This window comes from Xyrauchen texanus, chromosome 30 (assembly GCF_025860055.1).
Source record: "Xyrauchen texanus isolate HMW12.3.18 chromosome 30, RBS_HiC_50CHRs, whole genome shotgun sequence".
NCBI classification, from domain to species: domain Eukaryota; kingdom Metazoa; phylum Chordata; class Actinopteri; order Cypriniformes; family Catostomidae; genus Xyrauchen; species Xyrauchen texanus.
Window position 1 is genome coordinate 38,241,909 of NC_068305.1, and position 16,551 is coordinate 38,258,459.

The 16,551-nt window shown below is 37.1% G+C and overlaps 2 protein-coding genes across 4 annotated transcripts in view; one reads left to right on the forward strand and one right to left on the reverse strand.

The window, feature by feature from the left end:
- Positions 1–16,551, reverse strand: part of LOC127623688 (centrosomal protein of 85 kDa-like) — a 94,842-nt gene that overhangs the window by 33,033 nt on the left and 45,258 nt on the right. For both annotated transcript variants that reach the window (XM_052098138.1, XM_052098137.1), the window contains exon 3: positions 12,431–13,149. In XM_052098138.1, coding sequence (XP_051954098.1) covers positions 12,431–13,149 — 719 coding nt within the window. The remainder of the gene's footprint in view (positions 1–12,430; positions 13,150–16,551) is intronic.
- On the forward strand, positions 920–11,495 carry pln (phospholamban). Of its 2 annotated transcripts, XM_052098147.1 has the most exons (4): positions 920–1,068; positions 6,578–6,901; positions 7,666–7,778; positions 9,945–11,495. In XM_052098147.1, the coding sequence occupies exons 2-4, from the start codon at positions 6,747–6,749 to the stop codon at positions 9,977–9,979; spliced, it is 303 nt and encodes a 100-aa protein (XP_051954107.1). In that variant the 5' UTR covers positions 920–1,068; positions 6,578–6,746; the 3' UTR covers positions 9,980–11,495. The 2 variants fall into 2 exon arrangements, with proteins under 2 accessions (XP_051954107.1, XP_051954109.1); XM_052098149.1 differs by lacking the exons at positions 7,666–7,778; positions 9,945–11,495 and having other exon boundaries at positions 921–1,068; positions 6,578–6,905.

Below are 16,551 nucleotides of genomic sequence, written 5' to 3' on the forward strand. Positions count from 1 at the left end.
CTGTCCTGCAAAGTTTAGTTCCAACTCTAATCAAACACACACATGAACCACTAATCAAAGCCTTCAGGACTATTTTAAAATGACAGGCAGGTTTGTCTGATTAGGGTTGGAAAACATCTCTGTAGTTGAATCGCCCTATAGCATAGACTCTTACTTTTTCATTCATAACAGATATGCTCAATTGGCCTGCACTGCCACCCAACATTGGAATTAAGCGTGTGCGCATTTCAAAGATGGATTTTGGTCAGGATATGGCAGCGGTGGCTTCAAAAACAGTTTTGCATTGGCCGGAGACAAAGCTGCAACTGGATGCCATTGTAATGCCCTCTCCATTCTTCATGTCCTCATTGCTGGCCTGTTTTAAAGGACTCATGACTCCAGCCAAATGGAGCACCTTATAAGGGAAAGAAAACTTTGGGCTGTTTTTATCTCAGAATAGAACTCAAACAAGGGGGTGGCATTGAGCATGTGTGAAACTAACAAAAAAATGATTGTCGACCAGCCTCTTTTTAATGCTGCACTTATACTCTGTGAGAGTGAAGTTAAAAAGAAACTTGCCACTAAATTGATATCCTTGTCCTTTGTGAATATTCATGTAACCACCAACACAGAGGTTACTTCCAAACCACACAGCTTCCAATTGGTCGACATGGCAAATTCACCTGTCAAAGATCACCAAACTTGAACTCCATGCAAAAATCACAAGGGGAAACGCACACCAGAAATTCATTGCACAAAACGTACGATGACAATGGGGTCTTTAAAGTTGCCACTGTGCATATGTTTAGGAGTACGCACATACTCCATCTAAAAATGATTTGTATGATGTTCATACTGAAAGACAAAGCCTTGTAGATCTGCTTCCAAATAAACAATGAGAAAAAAAGAGAGATCAGACCCCTCCTACGCATTTCTTTCTTCCCTCTCTCCTCCTATACCCCCCCGTTACTTTTCCTGCCATAAACTTTCATACACCGCATCGCTGTCACAGACCCTGCTTTCCTCTAAAGGAAAATCAGAGTACCAGAATTGAACCTCAGTACTGTGGTTGTCTATCTGCAGTTTCAGGTAGGTAACATTTTCTTATGGAGTACACTTCTTTCAGGTGAAAATATCATACCAAGTGGGATTTATTTTAAAGAAATAAAGGCACAAACAATTTGGAAGCAAAAGCAAGATATTTTGGGGTTTTTCATTTTAAAGAAATATTTTAAAATAGAATAATACATTTATGTATATTATTATATATTATAATATAATTTTTTTATTAATTTGTATTGTTTAAAAAGTTTTATGTAAAATTGAATTATTATTTAGTAATTAAGTAAGTTACTTCTGCAAAAATGTCTAGCATCTCTTGTTTACAGCAGATGCCACTTCAAAAAAACATTTAAAAGCAATGAAATTCATACATTTTTATGAGTGACTTAAGTGTCAAAACATGTCAACATTTTCGGGGACACTGTATGTATAATGTATGCTTTATAGTTATATACACATACATCTATATATAATAAATATATATATATCAAATAATCGCAGGGTAAAACAAAATGTGATTAAAATAGATGAATTGCTTGTATAAAGTTGCCCCTTGTATTTTATATTCATAACTTTGCAGAATGGTTGATGTGGTGTCCAAGATGTCTGTTTATTGGCCTTTGTAACTGCAGCTCTGTGTGCTCACGATAAGCAGACACATTCTTCTTCTAACACAAATTGAAAAGATGCGACCTACTGCGATTCTGACCAATACAAAACACTCCATATTTGCACTCCACTGGGTGATATGACTGCCCTTTAAATGTGCTTGATGCATTCACTGCAGCCATGAAGAGCAGGAGAGATTAACTGCATAAAGAAGACAACACAGGTAGAGAAAACGCCACAGGCTGCATACATCCGCTTGTGTTGCCCTTATTATGCCTGATGCAAATATTTATGCAATTTTTTGATGCTTACAAAAACTTTATATAGGCTACTCTTTTTGGCATCTGCATAGCCAAAATTTGTTTGTCCTACCTGTTTAACTGCCATGTCCTCTGAGGCATTACCACCAATCCAACAAAAAACACACTGCATTGCTTTGGGATGTCATCATGGAAAGTGTTGAAGCCAACTGAGAGCACTCGCTCTGCCTCAAGTGGACTTATTTACAAGGAAACACATGCTTAAGAACTCTTCGGCCAGCTTTTCAGAAGATTGCCATCTTCGGTGTGATTTCATCCTATATTTGCTCTACCTGTTTTATTTTTTATCAAATTCTTGGCCACCTCTGGACAATTGAAGTTGAGATGTAGTTTTCCCATTAAAAATAATAAATATATATATTATTATTATTATTATTATTATAATTTTTGGGCCTATATAAATATATTTATATATACTGTTTAAAATTTAATTTTTTTTACAGCTGTGTTTAAAAAATTAAAGAGTTTGCCAAAAGATGGCCTTAGGGATATGAAAACATTCTCAATATATTACACATAATTCTTAATAGTTGTCAGGGATGCTCATAAAGTCAACTACTTTATCTAGAGTTTATATAACAAACTTTTTTATGTTTGAATATTTTTACTATTGTGCTTTAAAGAGATAGGTCACCCAAAAATGCAAATTATTTTATCATTTACTCAACCTCATCCCATCCCAGATGTGTATGACATTCTTTCTTCAGCAGAACTCAAATTAATATTTTTAGAAGAATATCTCAACTCTGTAGGCCCATACAATGCAAGTGAAAGGTGATCAGACCTTTGTAGCTCCAAAAATCACATAAAGGAAACATAAAAGTAATCCATATGTAATTTATTATGTGATTTTTGGAGCGACAAATGTCTGATCACGATTCACTTGCATTGCATGGACCTACAGAGCTGAAATATTCATCTAAAAATCTTTGTGTTCAGCTGAAAAAAGTCATACACATCTGAGATGGCATGAGGGTGAGAAAATGATGAGAGAATTTTTCTTTTTGGATGAACTATCCCTTTAATTAGGCAGTTAATAAAAACCTCTTGGAAAACGTTTCCTCTTTAAATTCATCGCCTAAAAGCACATCTGCTACAGCCATGCAGATTCAGAGGTTTTTGGTCGTGGCACCGGGTCTTCTGTTGTGTTTTTAAAATGCCTTGACAGGTTAAAATAGTTCAACGTTTAAAAATGTGTCCTCTTAAATGCACTCATTGAAAGCAAAAAAGTGTCTCCCCCAAGAAATGCATCCAATCAGGGTCAGGTGAACCCAAAACCTAATTATTCAGGACTCCCTTAAGACAGAATAATTGATTGTACAAGCAACCAACTAGTCAGTTTTGACACATCCCTTGTTAGTAGAGCACTTCTAAATCAGCTGTGAATGACCAAAGAGGAAGGCTCTCTCTCTTGACATGTGAAGAGGGCAATGACCTGCTTGATACCCTCAAAGAGACTGTTAATGGTCTTATCATTCCCAGCACGGTGATGGGAACATGACTTTTGACTAGCCATTAGAGCGCTGGAATGCTTGTACCCTGTGGTGTTGACAAACATCCCTCCAAAGTCTGTTTTCACCGGCGGCGTTTATCTCCTCCGTGCCACGTGACCGCCATACTGGGCGCCTGAAAGAGCTGTTGCAATCCAGACTTCACTGTCACTCACTCATCTACTTAACCTCTTTCTTCAGTGACACTGGCCAGCTGGACACAAGAAACACTTGTCACACTGTGGATGTTTGTCAGGGTAAACGGCATATTTGATTTGGTATGCTAATAAAAGCGAGACTGTAAGGGACAATCTGTTCAATAGGTGATTTAATTGGTTAAGATCTCTAGTCAAATGTTCTTTGTCCAATGGAAATGTTATAAAAGGATGTATTCTTTTCATTCATGGCAAATTCAATATTGCATATATCCCAACTAAGATCAATAGATGACTACAAAACCTTCCAACTATCAACTTTTCAAACAACCTACCACTTTCTCAAACTTTTGATGTATTTTATTCCAAACACTCAATTAAGATACTGTATGAAACTGTCACCATTTTATGTGGTAGCAACTAAAACATGTAATTATCATGCACATGGTTGCTATTACTAAATGTTTGCAATATTATTTTTACACGGCTCGTTGTAAATATAGACCAAGTGGCCGTTTCCTAGTGAAATGAACATAAAATCATTAACAAGATAAAAAAATCTATCAATGTATGAATCAAATTCACTCAGACTGTCAACTATTACAAGCAACATCTAGTCGCTACATGTGTGAATGGGGCAGATTATCAGTACATAAACGCATATTTTTTGCCCTGTTCCTGTTCAATGCTTACAAGAAATTGTGCATTTCTTGTAATGCAGTACATTTGAACATTTGCATTACATGATCGACTACATTTATAACCTTGTTCGAGTATGATCATATTGCATGGTAACTGATAAAGCGTAGTGCATGTGATGCAAAGAATCGGGGCACGAATCCAGAATAGAAATCAGTCGACACAAGTAAAAAGTGTCATAGAACCACCATAAAATAATTTTTCTGACAGTATCAGTTAGGTTTATGTTCAGGGTATGGAGGTAGGTTTTGTTGATTTAAAACTTGAAAGAGTGCTAACTTTAAAAACTCGCTCTTAGCGCCACTCAGTGGACATTTCACCTCGGAACTGACTTGATATGTGTAAGGAGCCAAGTAGTATTATTTTACAAACAATATTGCCAAAGTCACTTAATTTTCATAAGATCAGACACGAAAAAAAGCTATTTCTTCCATGCAAATCAGATTTATGTCCTAACCAGTCGCAGCAACTTGTTGAATTGTATCTGGTGTAAGATGACAAACATCCTTTTCCTGACAGCAAAACTCCACACAGTGCTTCAAGACAAAGCCTTCAAAACCATCTTAAACAACATAAATTGTGAAAATACAGTTACAAATGGCATGCTATATATATATGGCCTGTATCGTGTCTTTAAGAAAAACACTTTTGCAAAGAAACAGGTTTTCTGTTAGAAGACGAAGACCAGACTGCATAACAGATCAATCTTAAAACAGCCATCTCCCATTCCCAAGAACACTGGATATTCTGCATACAGTCATATCCCATATTGCTGAAATAGTCTTCATCTCCAACAACAAAAACATCACGGACCCACATTACCCTCTTAGTGATAAGTTCTATAATGGAGTCCAGCTTGCTTGGGATTCTGGTTAAAGGCTAGCCATGATTTCAATGGATTAATGTGACCGGCAAAGGTAATTCCTTAAAATAACCTTTGGTGAATACCGCAGGCAAAACAGATATCTCTACACAATGGCCCAAGAGAATACAGGCCAACAGGTGCTCTTGTATACGTAATGTTGCACAGGAGAGGATTATGCCAAATGCATCTTTAAGACTGATCCTCAGAAAACTCCCTATAGATTTTAAAGAGACAGGATTGAGCAGCCGTCTGAATGCGAGAGATAAGATTGTCGGAAAAGAGAGCTCATCTAATACGCAGAGACTTATAAAAACAAGGCTGCATTTAATCTTTCCGGAGGCGAAGTGATAAATCCGGTTGTTTTTTACACATGTAGACTTGTCCTTATAAAACATCTATCTTTAGTTAACTCTTTTATGTACTTGGTGCCAAGACAGGATAAATGAAAAGAAATATAAGCTCACTCCTACACAGTAAAGACAGCCATATAAACTTGCAATATATTGCTCTATCTGCCTACATTGTAGGTTGGCCGAATACATCCCCCATATGCCACTGGCCATTTTCTGTCACATGAGAATCGACACATAATGCAAATTTTTTTGCAGCTATAAATGGTTAAACAGATGCAAGAAATGAAAGACAAATTGCAATGCAGTATGCAAATAAATGCGAGACAAATTACCAATTTAGTATATAAATATAGTGTTGATCTTATTGATGTTAGAGTAGCTTTTGGGAGATTTTTTAGCTTTAGAATAAAGTTCATAAATACACTCTGAATGTCAAAGGGTTAGTTCACCCAAAAAAAATTTTTTTTTAATTGAATCACCTGCATGTTCTTCCAAACTCATAAGACTTTCTTCAGTGGAAGACAAAAGGAGATGCTAGAATGCCAGCCTCAATCATCATTCACATTCATTGTATGGAAAACGATGCAATGAAACTGAATAGTGATTGAGGATAACATTCAGCCTAACATCTCCTTTCGGGTTCCATGGAAGAAAGAAAGACATACTGTTTTTTTTTTCAGTGTCTTGTACAGGAATGCAGAGATCATTAGTCATCGTGTCAGGTTAACAAAAATGTCAACTTTTAAAAATGCCTCTCCAGACAGCGGTATTCTGCTGATTGCGCTGCATTCAGTTTTTTTTGTTTTTTTTGTGCAAGAACACACTTGGTTTAAATGGCCCCTAAAGGACTTTTAAAAACGCTTCTTGAGACACCTGCATTCTGTTCCATTTGTTGCGCTGCGTTAAGATTTTTAACTCGTTCTGCCTGAATGGCCCTCATAGCTTTCAAAATAATCTACTGAATCATCAGTTGAAAACTGCATGATTGTCACGTGTCAGTATTGCGTGCATATTAACTCATTCATCTGCTGCTGCCTCCCCTCAGCCTCCTTGTCAACCGGAATCTGGACCACCTGTCACCACGACAACCAGCATCCTTCCTCCCTGCACGGCTCTCCACTCCACCTTGTGGTAGTACTGCTGTCCTTCCTTACTCTCTGCTCAGCACCCTCCCCTTTCTGTGCACTAAACTCATCTGCCAGTAGCATCTTGGCATGGAGAAGGTGCAGCACATCACACGGGCGGCCATACGGCGGGCGTCCACCATGGAGGTTCCACAGCAGGCCAAGCAGAATATGCAGGAGCTATTCGTCAACTTCTGCCTCATCCTCATCTGCCTGCTGCTCATCTACATCATTGTGTTGCTAATGTGAGCGGGAGGGTCCACAGTTTATCCGTTATCTAATAAGGGTGAAGGACTGTATAGAGGGGCAAATTACATTGAAGGGTGGGAGGTGGGGATCATTAAGGCTATTTCTTACCTTATAAGGGGTCTTGAGTAGTTTAAATGTTGGGTTATACTGCATGATTTTCATCCAAACAATTGTAATTAGCACAATTAAAGTAGCATGAGAACAACAATACTAAGTACAAATCAGTGACCGACTGGTATGGGTTATCAATGGATAACTAGGTGTAACGGATGGCCAATGAAATGCTGATATATACTGTATGTGATACTGGCTAATACAATTTTCCTATAACAATTGAGATGTACAAATATTCATTGAAATTAAACACAATAATGTAAAGGATTATAGTAGTCTGCATGGTCGATATATCAGTTTATCAATAGATATTTTGGTCAACATGGCATAGTACAAATATCTATTAATAATTAATAGCACACTTCATTCGAGAAATATTTGTTATTACTGGCCTGACAGATATATCGGTCTATCACTAGATGTATTGGTCTATATGGCCAATATATCAGTCTATCACTAGGCAAAATATATATTTATTTATTATCATAGTTTATTATTGTATAGTAAATTGTGTAACCGCATATGATCCAGAATAAGACATATAACAGTAACAATATAACAGAACGGTTAAAATGATCATATATCAATGTCTCATTGTTTGATCCATACTAATACCTCCATAAAATCAAACCAATTTCCCTGATAGGATCAGAGGTGACATTCAGTGGGGATGTGATGGATTTTTTGGTTTGGTGTGCCACAGTCGCACTGTGGGGAAGATGATTTTCCCCACTTACGCAGAGAATCTGCACATTTACGGTACATATTCTCAAAATATCTATTAATGAATAGCATACTTATAAGTTGTGTTTACTGGCCTGGCTTATATATCGGCCAGTAAACGCCATTGCAATATAAATGCAATTGGTTTTATATAAGTACAAAAATCAATTAATATTGAAGCACAGCTCCTTAGAGAAAAGTTGTATTTATAGGCCTTGCCGATATATCTGTATATCACTAATACAAATTTATATTAATAATGAATAGCAAAATGTATTAAAGAAACGGTTGTATTTATTGGGCTGACCGATAGATACATCGGTTAATCACTAGATATTTTGGTCTCCATGGCCAATATATCTGTCTATAAATAGTACAAATATTAGGAAAACAGTTGTACTTATTGGCCTGGCTTATATATTGATCTTTCACAATTACAAAAAACTATTAATATTGAATAACACACTTCCTTATAGAAATAGTTACATTTATTGGCATGGCCGATATATCAGTCTATCGCTAGTACAAATATCTAATAATATTGAATAAAACACTTCATTTGAGAAATTGTTGTTTTTAAAGTCCTTACCGATATATCGGCCTATTACTAGTACAAATTTCTATTAATTATGAATAGCACACTTTATTAAAGAAACAGTTGTATTTATTGGTCTTACCGATATATTGGTTTATCACTAGATATTTTGGTCTACATGGCAAATATATCCGTCTATAAATAGTACAAATATCTATTAATAATGAATAGCATACTTAAATAGGAAAGCTGCAGTATTTATTGGCCTGGCTTACTGTATATATCAGTCTATCACTAGTACAATAATCGACTGATATTGAATCACGTGCTTCATTAGAAAAAGTTGAATTTATTGGCCTGGCCGATATATATGCCACTAGAACAAATATCTAATCTAATAATACTGAATAACCAACTTCATTAGAGAAATTTCTGTTTTTATAGGCCTTGCCAATATATTGGCCTATCACCATTACAAATATCTATTAATAATAAATAGCACACTTGATTAAAGAAACAGTAGTATTTATTGGCCTGACCGATATATCGGTTATCACTAGATGTTTTGGTTTATATGGCCAGTATATTGGTCTATAGAAATATCTATTAATAATGAATAGCATAGTTAATTAGGAAAACAATTGTATTTATTGACCTGGCTGATTTATCGGTTTATTGCTAGTACAAAAATCTATTAATATTGAATAACACACTTCATTAGAGAAATAGTTGCATTTATTGGCCTGGCCTATATATCGGCCTATCATTAGTACAAATATCTATTCAAAATTAATAGCACAATTCAATCAAGAAATAGTTGGATTTACTGGCCTGGCAGACATAACGGTCTATCATTAGTAGAAATACTGAATCTGTTTATAATGAATAGCACAATTCATTTAAGAAATAGCAGTCGCCTTATTTCTGGGTAAATAACGGAACTGAATGGAGGCTTGTCTTCACTGTGAACTGATGCTGCATGCAAGTGTCTCTCCATTTCTCAGTCACCATCACTGCATGTCACTAGCACGCTGATAAATGTTGTTTGAGCCCCCTGACTTCTTTTACGCACTATTTAAAACTGAAATTCACTTGCTCAATAAACACAACATGATCTGATCACGTGTGTGCAACAACAAGTGTGCTGTTGCCATTTTTGGTTGATATTCCCACATCACTAATTGGTCTCTCTCATTCATGTAAACTAAAAGAAACCAAATGACAAAAACCAAGAATTTCACAGTGAAGTCACAAGAGGTTGTTTACTAGACTAATGCAAAAATTGCAGTAGTTACTGTCCTTAAAGACCCCATGACATTTTGAGGCATTTAGTCCATGTCTACTAGCTTTCAGGTCATCTATATGGTTGACAAAATGTACTATTAGCAGTTATACAGATTTAAAATGCAGCATTTCTCTTCAACAAAATGGACCAAATTATTGGTTACTCATATTGCACTCAGGGACATATCCAAAACTTATTAGCTAATTAAAGACAGGACAACCCCTTTGATATATCCAGCCCCAACTTCTTGTTTCAAAATGAATTAGTCAACACAGCACAGAAAAATATTCAAGAGATTTCATGGGGTCTTTTAAACGATCTGTTCAAATAATGTTCTCTGTCTTGCCAACTATGCTAACATCAGTTTATTGATCATGTTTAGCTCTTTCCACGGCATGTGAGAGATCTGTGGCATAATATAACCTGCTCGTCCTCCTTTATACTGGCAAAGAAGTCCTGCGTGCAACCTTTCCACAGAAGACACATCACCACAGCTTCACCTGAAGAACACGCACCCTGAATTCTCCAACCCAGACAACCCTGGACCTGATCAGTATGGATCTCACCAATAACCGAGGACTAAACCTTCTGCTCAACTTCCTGCTTATCATAGTGGCTCTCCTGCTCATGCTCATTCTGGTCAAGCTCATGTGACCCAGTTCTGATTGGCAAAATGGCCCAAATCCAGAACAATGGCTGTTTAGGTATAAGAGAGTTGAAATTGTTTTAATGACTTCCACACTCTCCACCTGAAAATCCTTTAAAAAGGTGTTTTAAGCCATTTCAATCATTTTGTTAAGTTTAACCACACGCCCTCTCTCCAGAACCCCACCCTCCAAAGAGATGGCAGCAAACCCAAACCCAATACACAATGATTGACAGGCAGAGTGTGTTTCTCGTTTTTTGCTGAGACATGTGCGATTTCTTAGGACACCTATTTCACTGACATTTATCAGAAATAAAGGACATTGTATATCTGGTATTCAAATAATTACAGCATCTTTATCCTAAAACACATAGCTAATTGGAGGGCTAGAGTAAATACAAAAAATGTATTTCCAGCAAGGTACTCTAAAATATAATACATCTGATCACAGATCTATGTAAAAATGCAGCTACATTTTAATTTAACTGAGACAGACATTGTGACAGGAAGTCAGAACTCATCATCGCTTCTGAGGTAACTGCGTCCTCTAGTGGACTGACTCATACTGCTAACTAAAACAACAACATAAAAAGGATTATAATGCAATGTCACCCTCAAAATTAGGTTCTGATTCTTATGCTGCATTCCATTCAAGTCGGATGTAGGATATTCCTACTTGATTTTTCCGATCTACGACCAAAAAGGTTCCATTGCCAGATGCTCGGAAGATGACGTGTAAGGAAACAAATCTGCAATGCTCCCGTTAGTTTAGCAGGTGTTTGACTGTAACCAGAGATGTCTTCTAGCAACCTAACTAATAAACAATGGTGCAGTTGTGCTACAGGTGTATGATTATCAAAAGAGAATATAACATACCATGTTTTATACACCTGTTTCTGCAGGTGTTTGTTAAACAAGCTGTAGTATAATGTAATGTAGGAACTTTGACTCATTTGTCTATATTACTTCATAAAAGTGAATTTTTATCACTTACTTTGTATCTCTCCCTGAGTACCAACATGTTTATGTGGCGTCATGCAAATGCATCTCAGCGAAATTGGAGTTGAACATTTCCGCACAAGTTTCCCAGATGGAATTCCGACTTTAAGTGGTGTTCCATTGCACTTTTCATAGTAGGAAATTGGAAAATCTGACTTTCCGAGTTGAAAGGAATGCAGCACAAGAGCAGGTTTAGATTTAAGTACCAAAAGAATTAGGCCAGAAATGTAGGTGACCTCTCTGCAGACAGCACCTGACACACCTCTGCAATGTATTTATTTATTTTTTAACTAAAACAAGAGCAAATCTGCTCTTTGCAACAACAAACAAATGGTCTTGTTTATACTTATGCAATTAAATTTAGTAAATGTATCTTGCTGTAAGATATTCAGAGAATTACATTTAAATGAACTTCATTTATTCTTATTGCTCTGACATTTGTTTTCTTGATTCAAGTACAAATCTAACAAAAAGTTTGCCAATAGGGTAAGAAAAATATATGTGCTGTGTTTGTTTCTAGTAATAAAAAGCTGTAGATATTCACTACAAATCAGAAATACTTCATAAGTAGAGGTAAAATATTAATGGTTTTATAAAACACTGGATTGCCTATTATAATTCAAATGTAAATCTTTATACATAAATGTTTTAATATATGTGTGATTATATTAATATACTGTAACTACGAAATGAGGATGTAATATTGAGTATGTGTGTGTTTGTAAATGGAAAGAAACATTTAACTGATCGTTGCTGCGCAGTGAAGAGATAAGACATAATGGAAGTAAACACAAGACAATGAAAATAAAACACTTGCACTGAAAATGAAAACTAACAAAGTGGTTTTTGTACCTCTTTGGTCTAAGTGTGATATCTTGATCCTATGTATCCCTTGACATGCATAACCTCATTGAGTAAACATTCCCTTAACAGACATTATGGTAAATATAAAGTGTGGTTTTATCAGTGTCAATCCACCAGAGGGCACAGTCAACTTACTTTTACAGCCAACCTGAACGTTATCTTATAGCAAGTAACCCACATCAGGGATTTAAAGCAATCCTCACTCAGGGCAATTCTATATCTGCTTTAAAATTCCCTCATTTGTATCCCAATACCTATATATGTATCCCATATAGGTTCTTAAAGTACTCAATGATCTCAAATAACTGATTAGATGAATTAATAACCATCAGACAATTATGTAATCGTGACAGGCCTACCTGTGGAAGTTCTGCTTCTTGTCGTAGTCGTTCACGCTGTTGCTGTTCCTGTTGCCAAGATCTGACCCCACATCCCTCTGGTCCTGGCCGATACTCCATCTGTTCACTCAACCACATCTGAGTTCGTACAGCCGGTTGGATGGGCGACCCTCCCACAGCTTGGTGCCTGAGTGTGGGACCCCTCTGCCCGGGCCCCACCAGACCGCTCGTGGGGGACTTGCTCTCCGGTAAGGCACTGAAGGTGAGGTCTAACGTGCTGGGCTTGAGTGGAGAGGAGCAGGTTGAGTCAGTTTTACCAAGAGTGCTACTGCTTCCCAACTCGTACTTATTTGAAAATTCAGAGTTGTTGGAAAGTTTGTGTAGGCCCTGGGAAGAGAGGAAGCCATCTAAATACAGAGGGTCTTGTCGGTAGCCGTAGAGCACACCACGATCCAGGGAACCATGAGGGTCCATGCGGTACGATGGTTTCCCGGAAGGGGTGGACTTTTCCTGGCTGGTGAGACGGGTTAGGGAGGACCATCGGCGGACCGGACGGGGGTCTTTCATGTCTAGGGGACTGTCGAGGGGAGAAGGGAGCTGGCAGCTGCTCCAGGGGCTGGTTGGGGCAGAGGGCACGCTGAGTTTGGAGCTGGAGGGAGAGGGCATGACATGGGCTGTCGGGATCGAACTTTGGGAGCGTAGAGGCTGGAAGGACAATGTGCAGCTGGAGCTTGAGTGATCTGAACAGAAAGAGAAGGATGGATTAAATTTCGACATAATTAGACTTGATTAACAGAAATCTAAACAAACATTCACAGAAAATTTACATTTGATAACGCCATCCAGAATCAAGTCCACAATCACATACAAATGGAAGTTACTTAATTGCACACAAGGAGCTCTGCGAGAAAATTATAGTTTACTTAATGATTCAATGTTAATCAATATTAGTAATATACTATATCTTGTATAATACTGAATATTACATATAATAATGCTATGGGGATATATAATCCTAATGTTAAATGTCATGTCTGATTTGATTTCATCAGTAAATAATTTTTTTTTTAACTGGATTTTTTAAATGTAATCAGTGATGGCGTGTATGTGATTTACATCCGATTAAGCAATTAAGAGACCAATTTGGAAAGCTATGCTAAGGTGGTAACACCTGGTGTCATTCAAATAGCGCTCCACACGTGCAAAGAACAGGAGACTCGACTCACAACTGGCTTTAATGCAGGTGACATCACAAGTTTCATCACGATACGATCTTATGTATATCCATTCTCTTAGCCAGAGATCTGATATTTGCCGATACCTCTGAATCCTTCAATGTAGCACGTTCGACTTGACCTTCTATTTCCTGTGTGATGAATTAATGATTGTTATAGCAGTGATTTCCAGTATTATTCTTGGTGAGAGACTGAGAGAAAGAGAGAGCAATGACCGAACATACGTGACTGGAGATGACCTAGTACTGACACTACACTACACAGAGTAACATCCCAGAGATTCCCCTGATCAAACAGCCTTCCTTACATCTTTTAAAACAGGCCACAAACACTGCCAGGCAACAAGTCACAATAAATACAGACTGAACTCATCTGACTATGACTCACTTGGGGGAGAAGAACACATTCTGCTCCAAGCTGAAAGCCATGCTCAAATACACCACAGAAAATCCTGAAACCTCAAAACCAATGAAGATTTGATTCAAGATAGCACTTGCCAGTGACATTTTAGCACTGCCTGTTGACTATACTGAGTATGTGGGCTAAATATATTGTTGTGTAAGCATATTAAAGCTATATATTTTTGCATTTGAAGCCATAATTAAATATAAATAAATGTATAGATAATGAAAAACAATACAGAAATCCAAGTTCTGGAGGTGTGATTGTGACATTATGATGTCACTGTTCAGCAGTATGAGCAGTGCTGGTCCGGGCGAAGAGTGCTGACAGTAACAGTGAACCGAGTTGACGGCTTTATCAGCACATCATGAGGCAGGCTGAGATCTGGCCATTCATATGAAGAAGATTTGCTCTCGATGATGATCACATCAGCGAGGTCAAAGTCCGAGCGCTGTCTCGAACACCTCGTTTGTGAGACATATAAGCATTCTAGTGGAAAGTGGACATTTTTGATTGGATGAATAACGTCCAAAGCCATGATTGTGTCAATATCACACCTGTGAACCCATATCAATTCAAAATTAATGTGCCATCGCCATGTTATGCCGAACTAGTCACAACAGGCTGAAGAGGGCCCCAAAACACCACCATGATATGCCAAATTTCTTTTTAATCCTTCATAAAACATCCTTTCTGCTACCCAGCTGTCTTTCCAGCCACACCCCACCAACTCACTTTCTCCTGGTCATAACAGTCACAAAACAAAAGTCACATTAGAAACAATTGACTGGCTTTCAGTGTTCATATAAAGGATTATTTAACTATATATATATATATATATATATATATATATATATATATATATATATATATATATACATATACACACATTTTAGGTCTTAATATAACTTCTTGACTGACTTCTGAGGCTAAAGTAAACTAGTGCTCTAAGTTCAGCACAATGAACCTCTTTGTTGGCTTGGGCAAAAGAAGAGCAGCTGGACATGAGGCAGAACTGAGATGGCACATTCCATAGAAGACTGCCTCTCTTGCAAATGTGCAGAACAGAGTACCTTCCTACCCTTCAGAGTTCCTTAACTGCACACACACACTTCATCGGTGGAAGGGAATCAACTGGTTTTCTAGGTAATGCCCAGACTACTTTCACTTTTGCTTTCAGTGCAACATCCATGTGATGAGCTCAAAACCTATTTACTAAATTAACTTCCAAAAAACATTGATCTACATTACAGCTAATTATCTGTGTGAACAAACTAGGCTTCCAGAATTGGAGCCAAATCTTGGCACTTTCCTTAAAGTCCTTTGTCAATTTTAGATATACAACCAAAACAAAGTCGTGTTTACAAGGTAATGGGATGTAAAAATAGGTACTTTTGTGCAAGAGCAAGTCACTAAATTTCCCAAAGTTTGCTTGGCTAGTGGCATCAAATTGTTGAATGACACTTATGAGTTTTGTTTGAGGTAAGTTGTAGCAAGTTAACTACGTTTCCAAGAGCAAAACTGTAGCCTACATACTGTACATTCTATTTTATATATTCGGAAGTAAAGAAAAGTGAAAATAACTGTGTTATGCAATATTATATGTTAAACCTATATACAGTCAAACTGCAAGATAATAGCAAAACTTTTTTTAAGTTTGTATAGGAATAAAGAGCAAATAACTAAATTATCTGCTGATCTCTGAATAAACAATTTAACGGCAAACAACATTTTCCATGTTTATGACTTAAAAACATGATAAGGGAGGTTTATTTGGAAAATCTGATTTATACACTATGATTATGAACCTTTAATTTTCAACAGGACAAAAGAATTTCAGCATGGAACATTTTCACCTTCTATCCTTATTTAGTCAAGTGCACTCTAAAACTCCATATATTGTAAGCCGCCTAGAATAACCTCATCTGGTTCTAATTTACACCAGGGTGGAGGAGAGACACAGCGGAAGAGCAAAAGAGGGTTGCTGAAGCCTGGGGCTACGGATGTTCCAGACCCAGCATTCCCAGCAGAGGGGGACAAACTGGCGAAGAGGGTCTGCTATTTATCACAACAGAACAAATATGACAAGGAGGTCTCAGATCAGTCTGAAAGAATTGATTGTCGGAGTATATATTATGAAGGGTCATATCATACATGCAGATTAGACTATATTCAAAAGATCAGTTCAGTAGTTCTCAACTGGTGGGTTGTCAGGAAAACAATGCTAAACATACATAATAAAATGCCAGGAAAAAATATAATAGTGCACAGATACTATAGCAAAATAAATAGCTTATCAACTTATAAAAAGGAAAAACCAGTTGAGAAACACTGCACTATCTGATGGTGTTACAAGTTAAGGAAGCACTAGGGTGGCCTGTAGACTTTTTAAGGCCAATTTATTTACACTGTTAGATCAATGAACAGCATTGTACACTTTCATGTGATTTGGATTGCTCGTCTTGTTTTTGCCTGATTCTCTGTGGTAAATGCTGTGTGTGTATC

What these genes read in the sequence shown, in the direction of transcription:
- pln (XM_052098147.1), top strand. Translation starts at nt 6,747, where the DNA reads ATGGAGAAGGTGCAGCACATCACACGGGCGGCCATACGGCGGGCGTCC. An exon ending in TACATCATTGTGTTGCTAAT is followed by an intron (nt 6,902 to 7,665) that starts GTGAGCGGGAGG and finishes TTTCCCTGATAG; the next exon opens with GATCAGAGGTGACATTCAGT. An exon ending in AGAGAATCTGCACATTTACG is followed by an intron (nt 7,779 to 9,944) that starts GTACATATTCTC and finishes GATCATGTTTAG; the next exon opens with CTCTTTCCACGGCATGTGAG.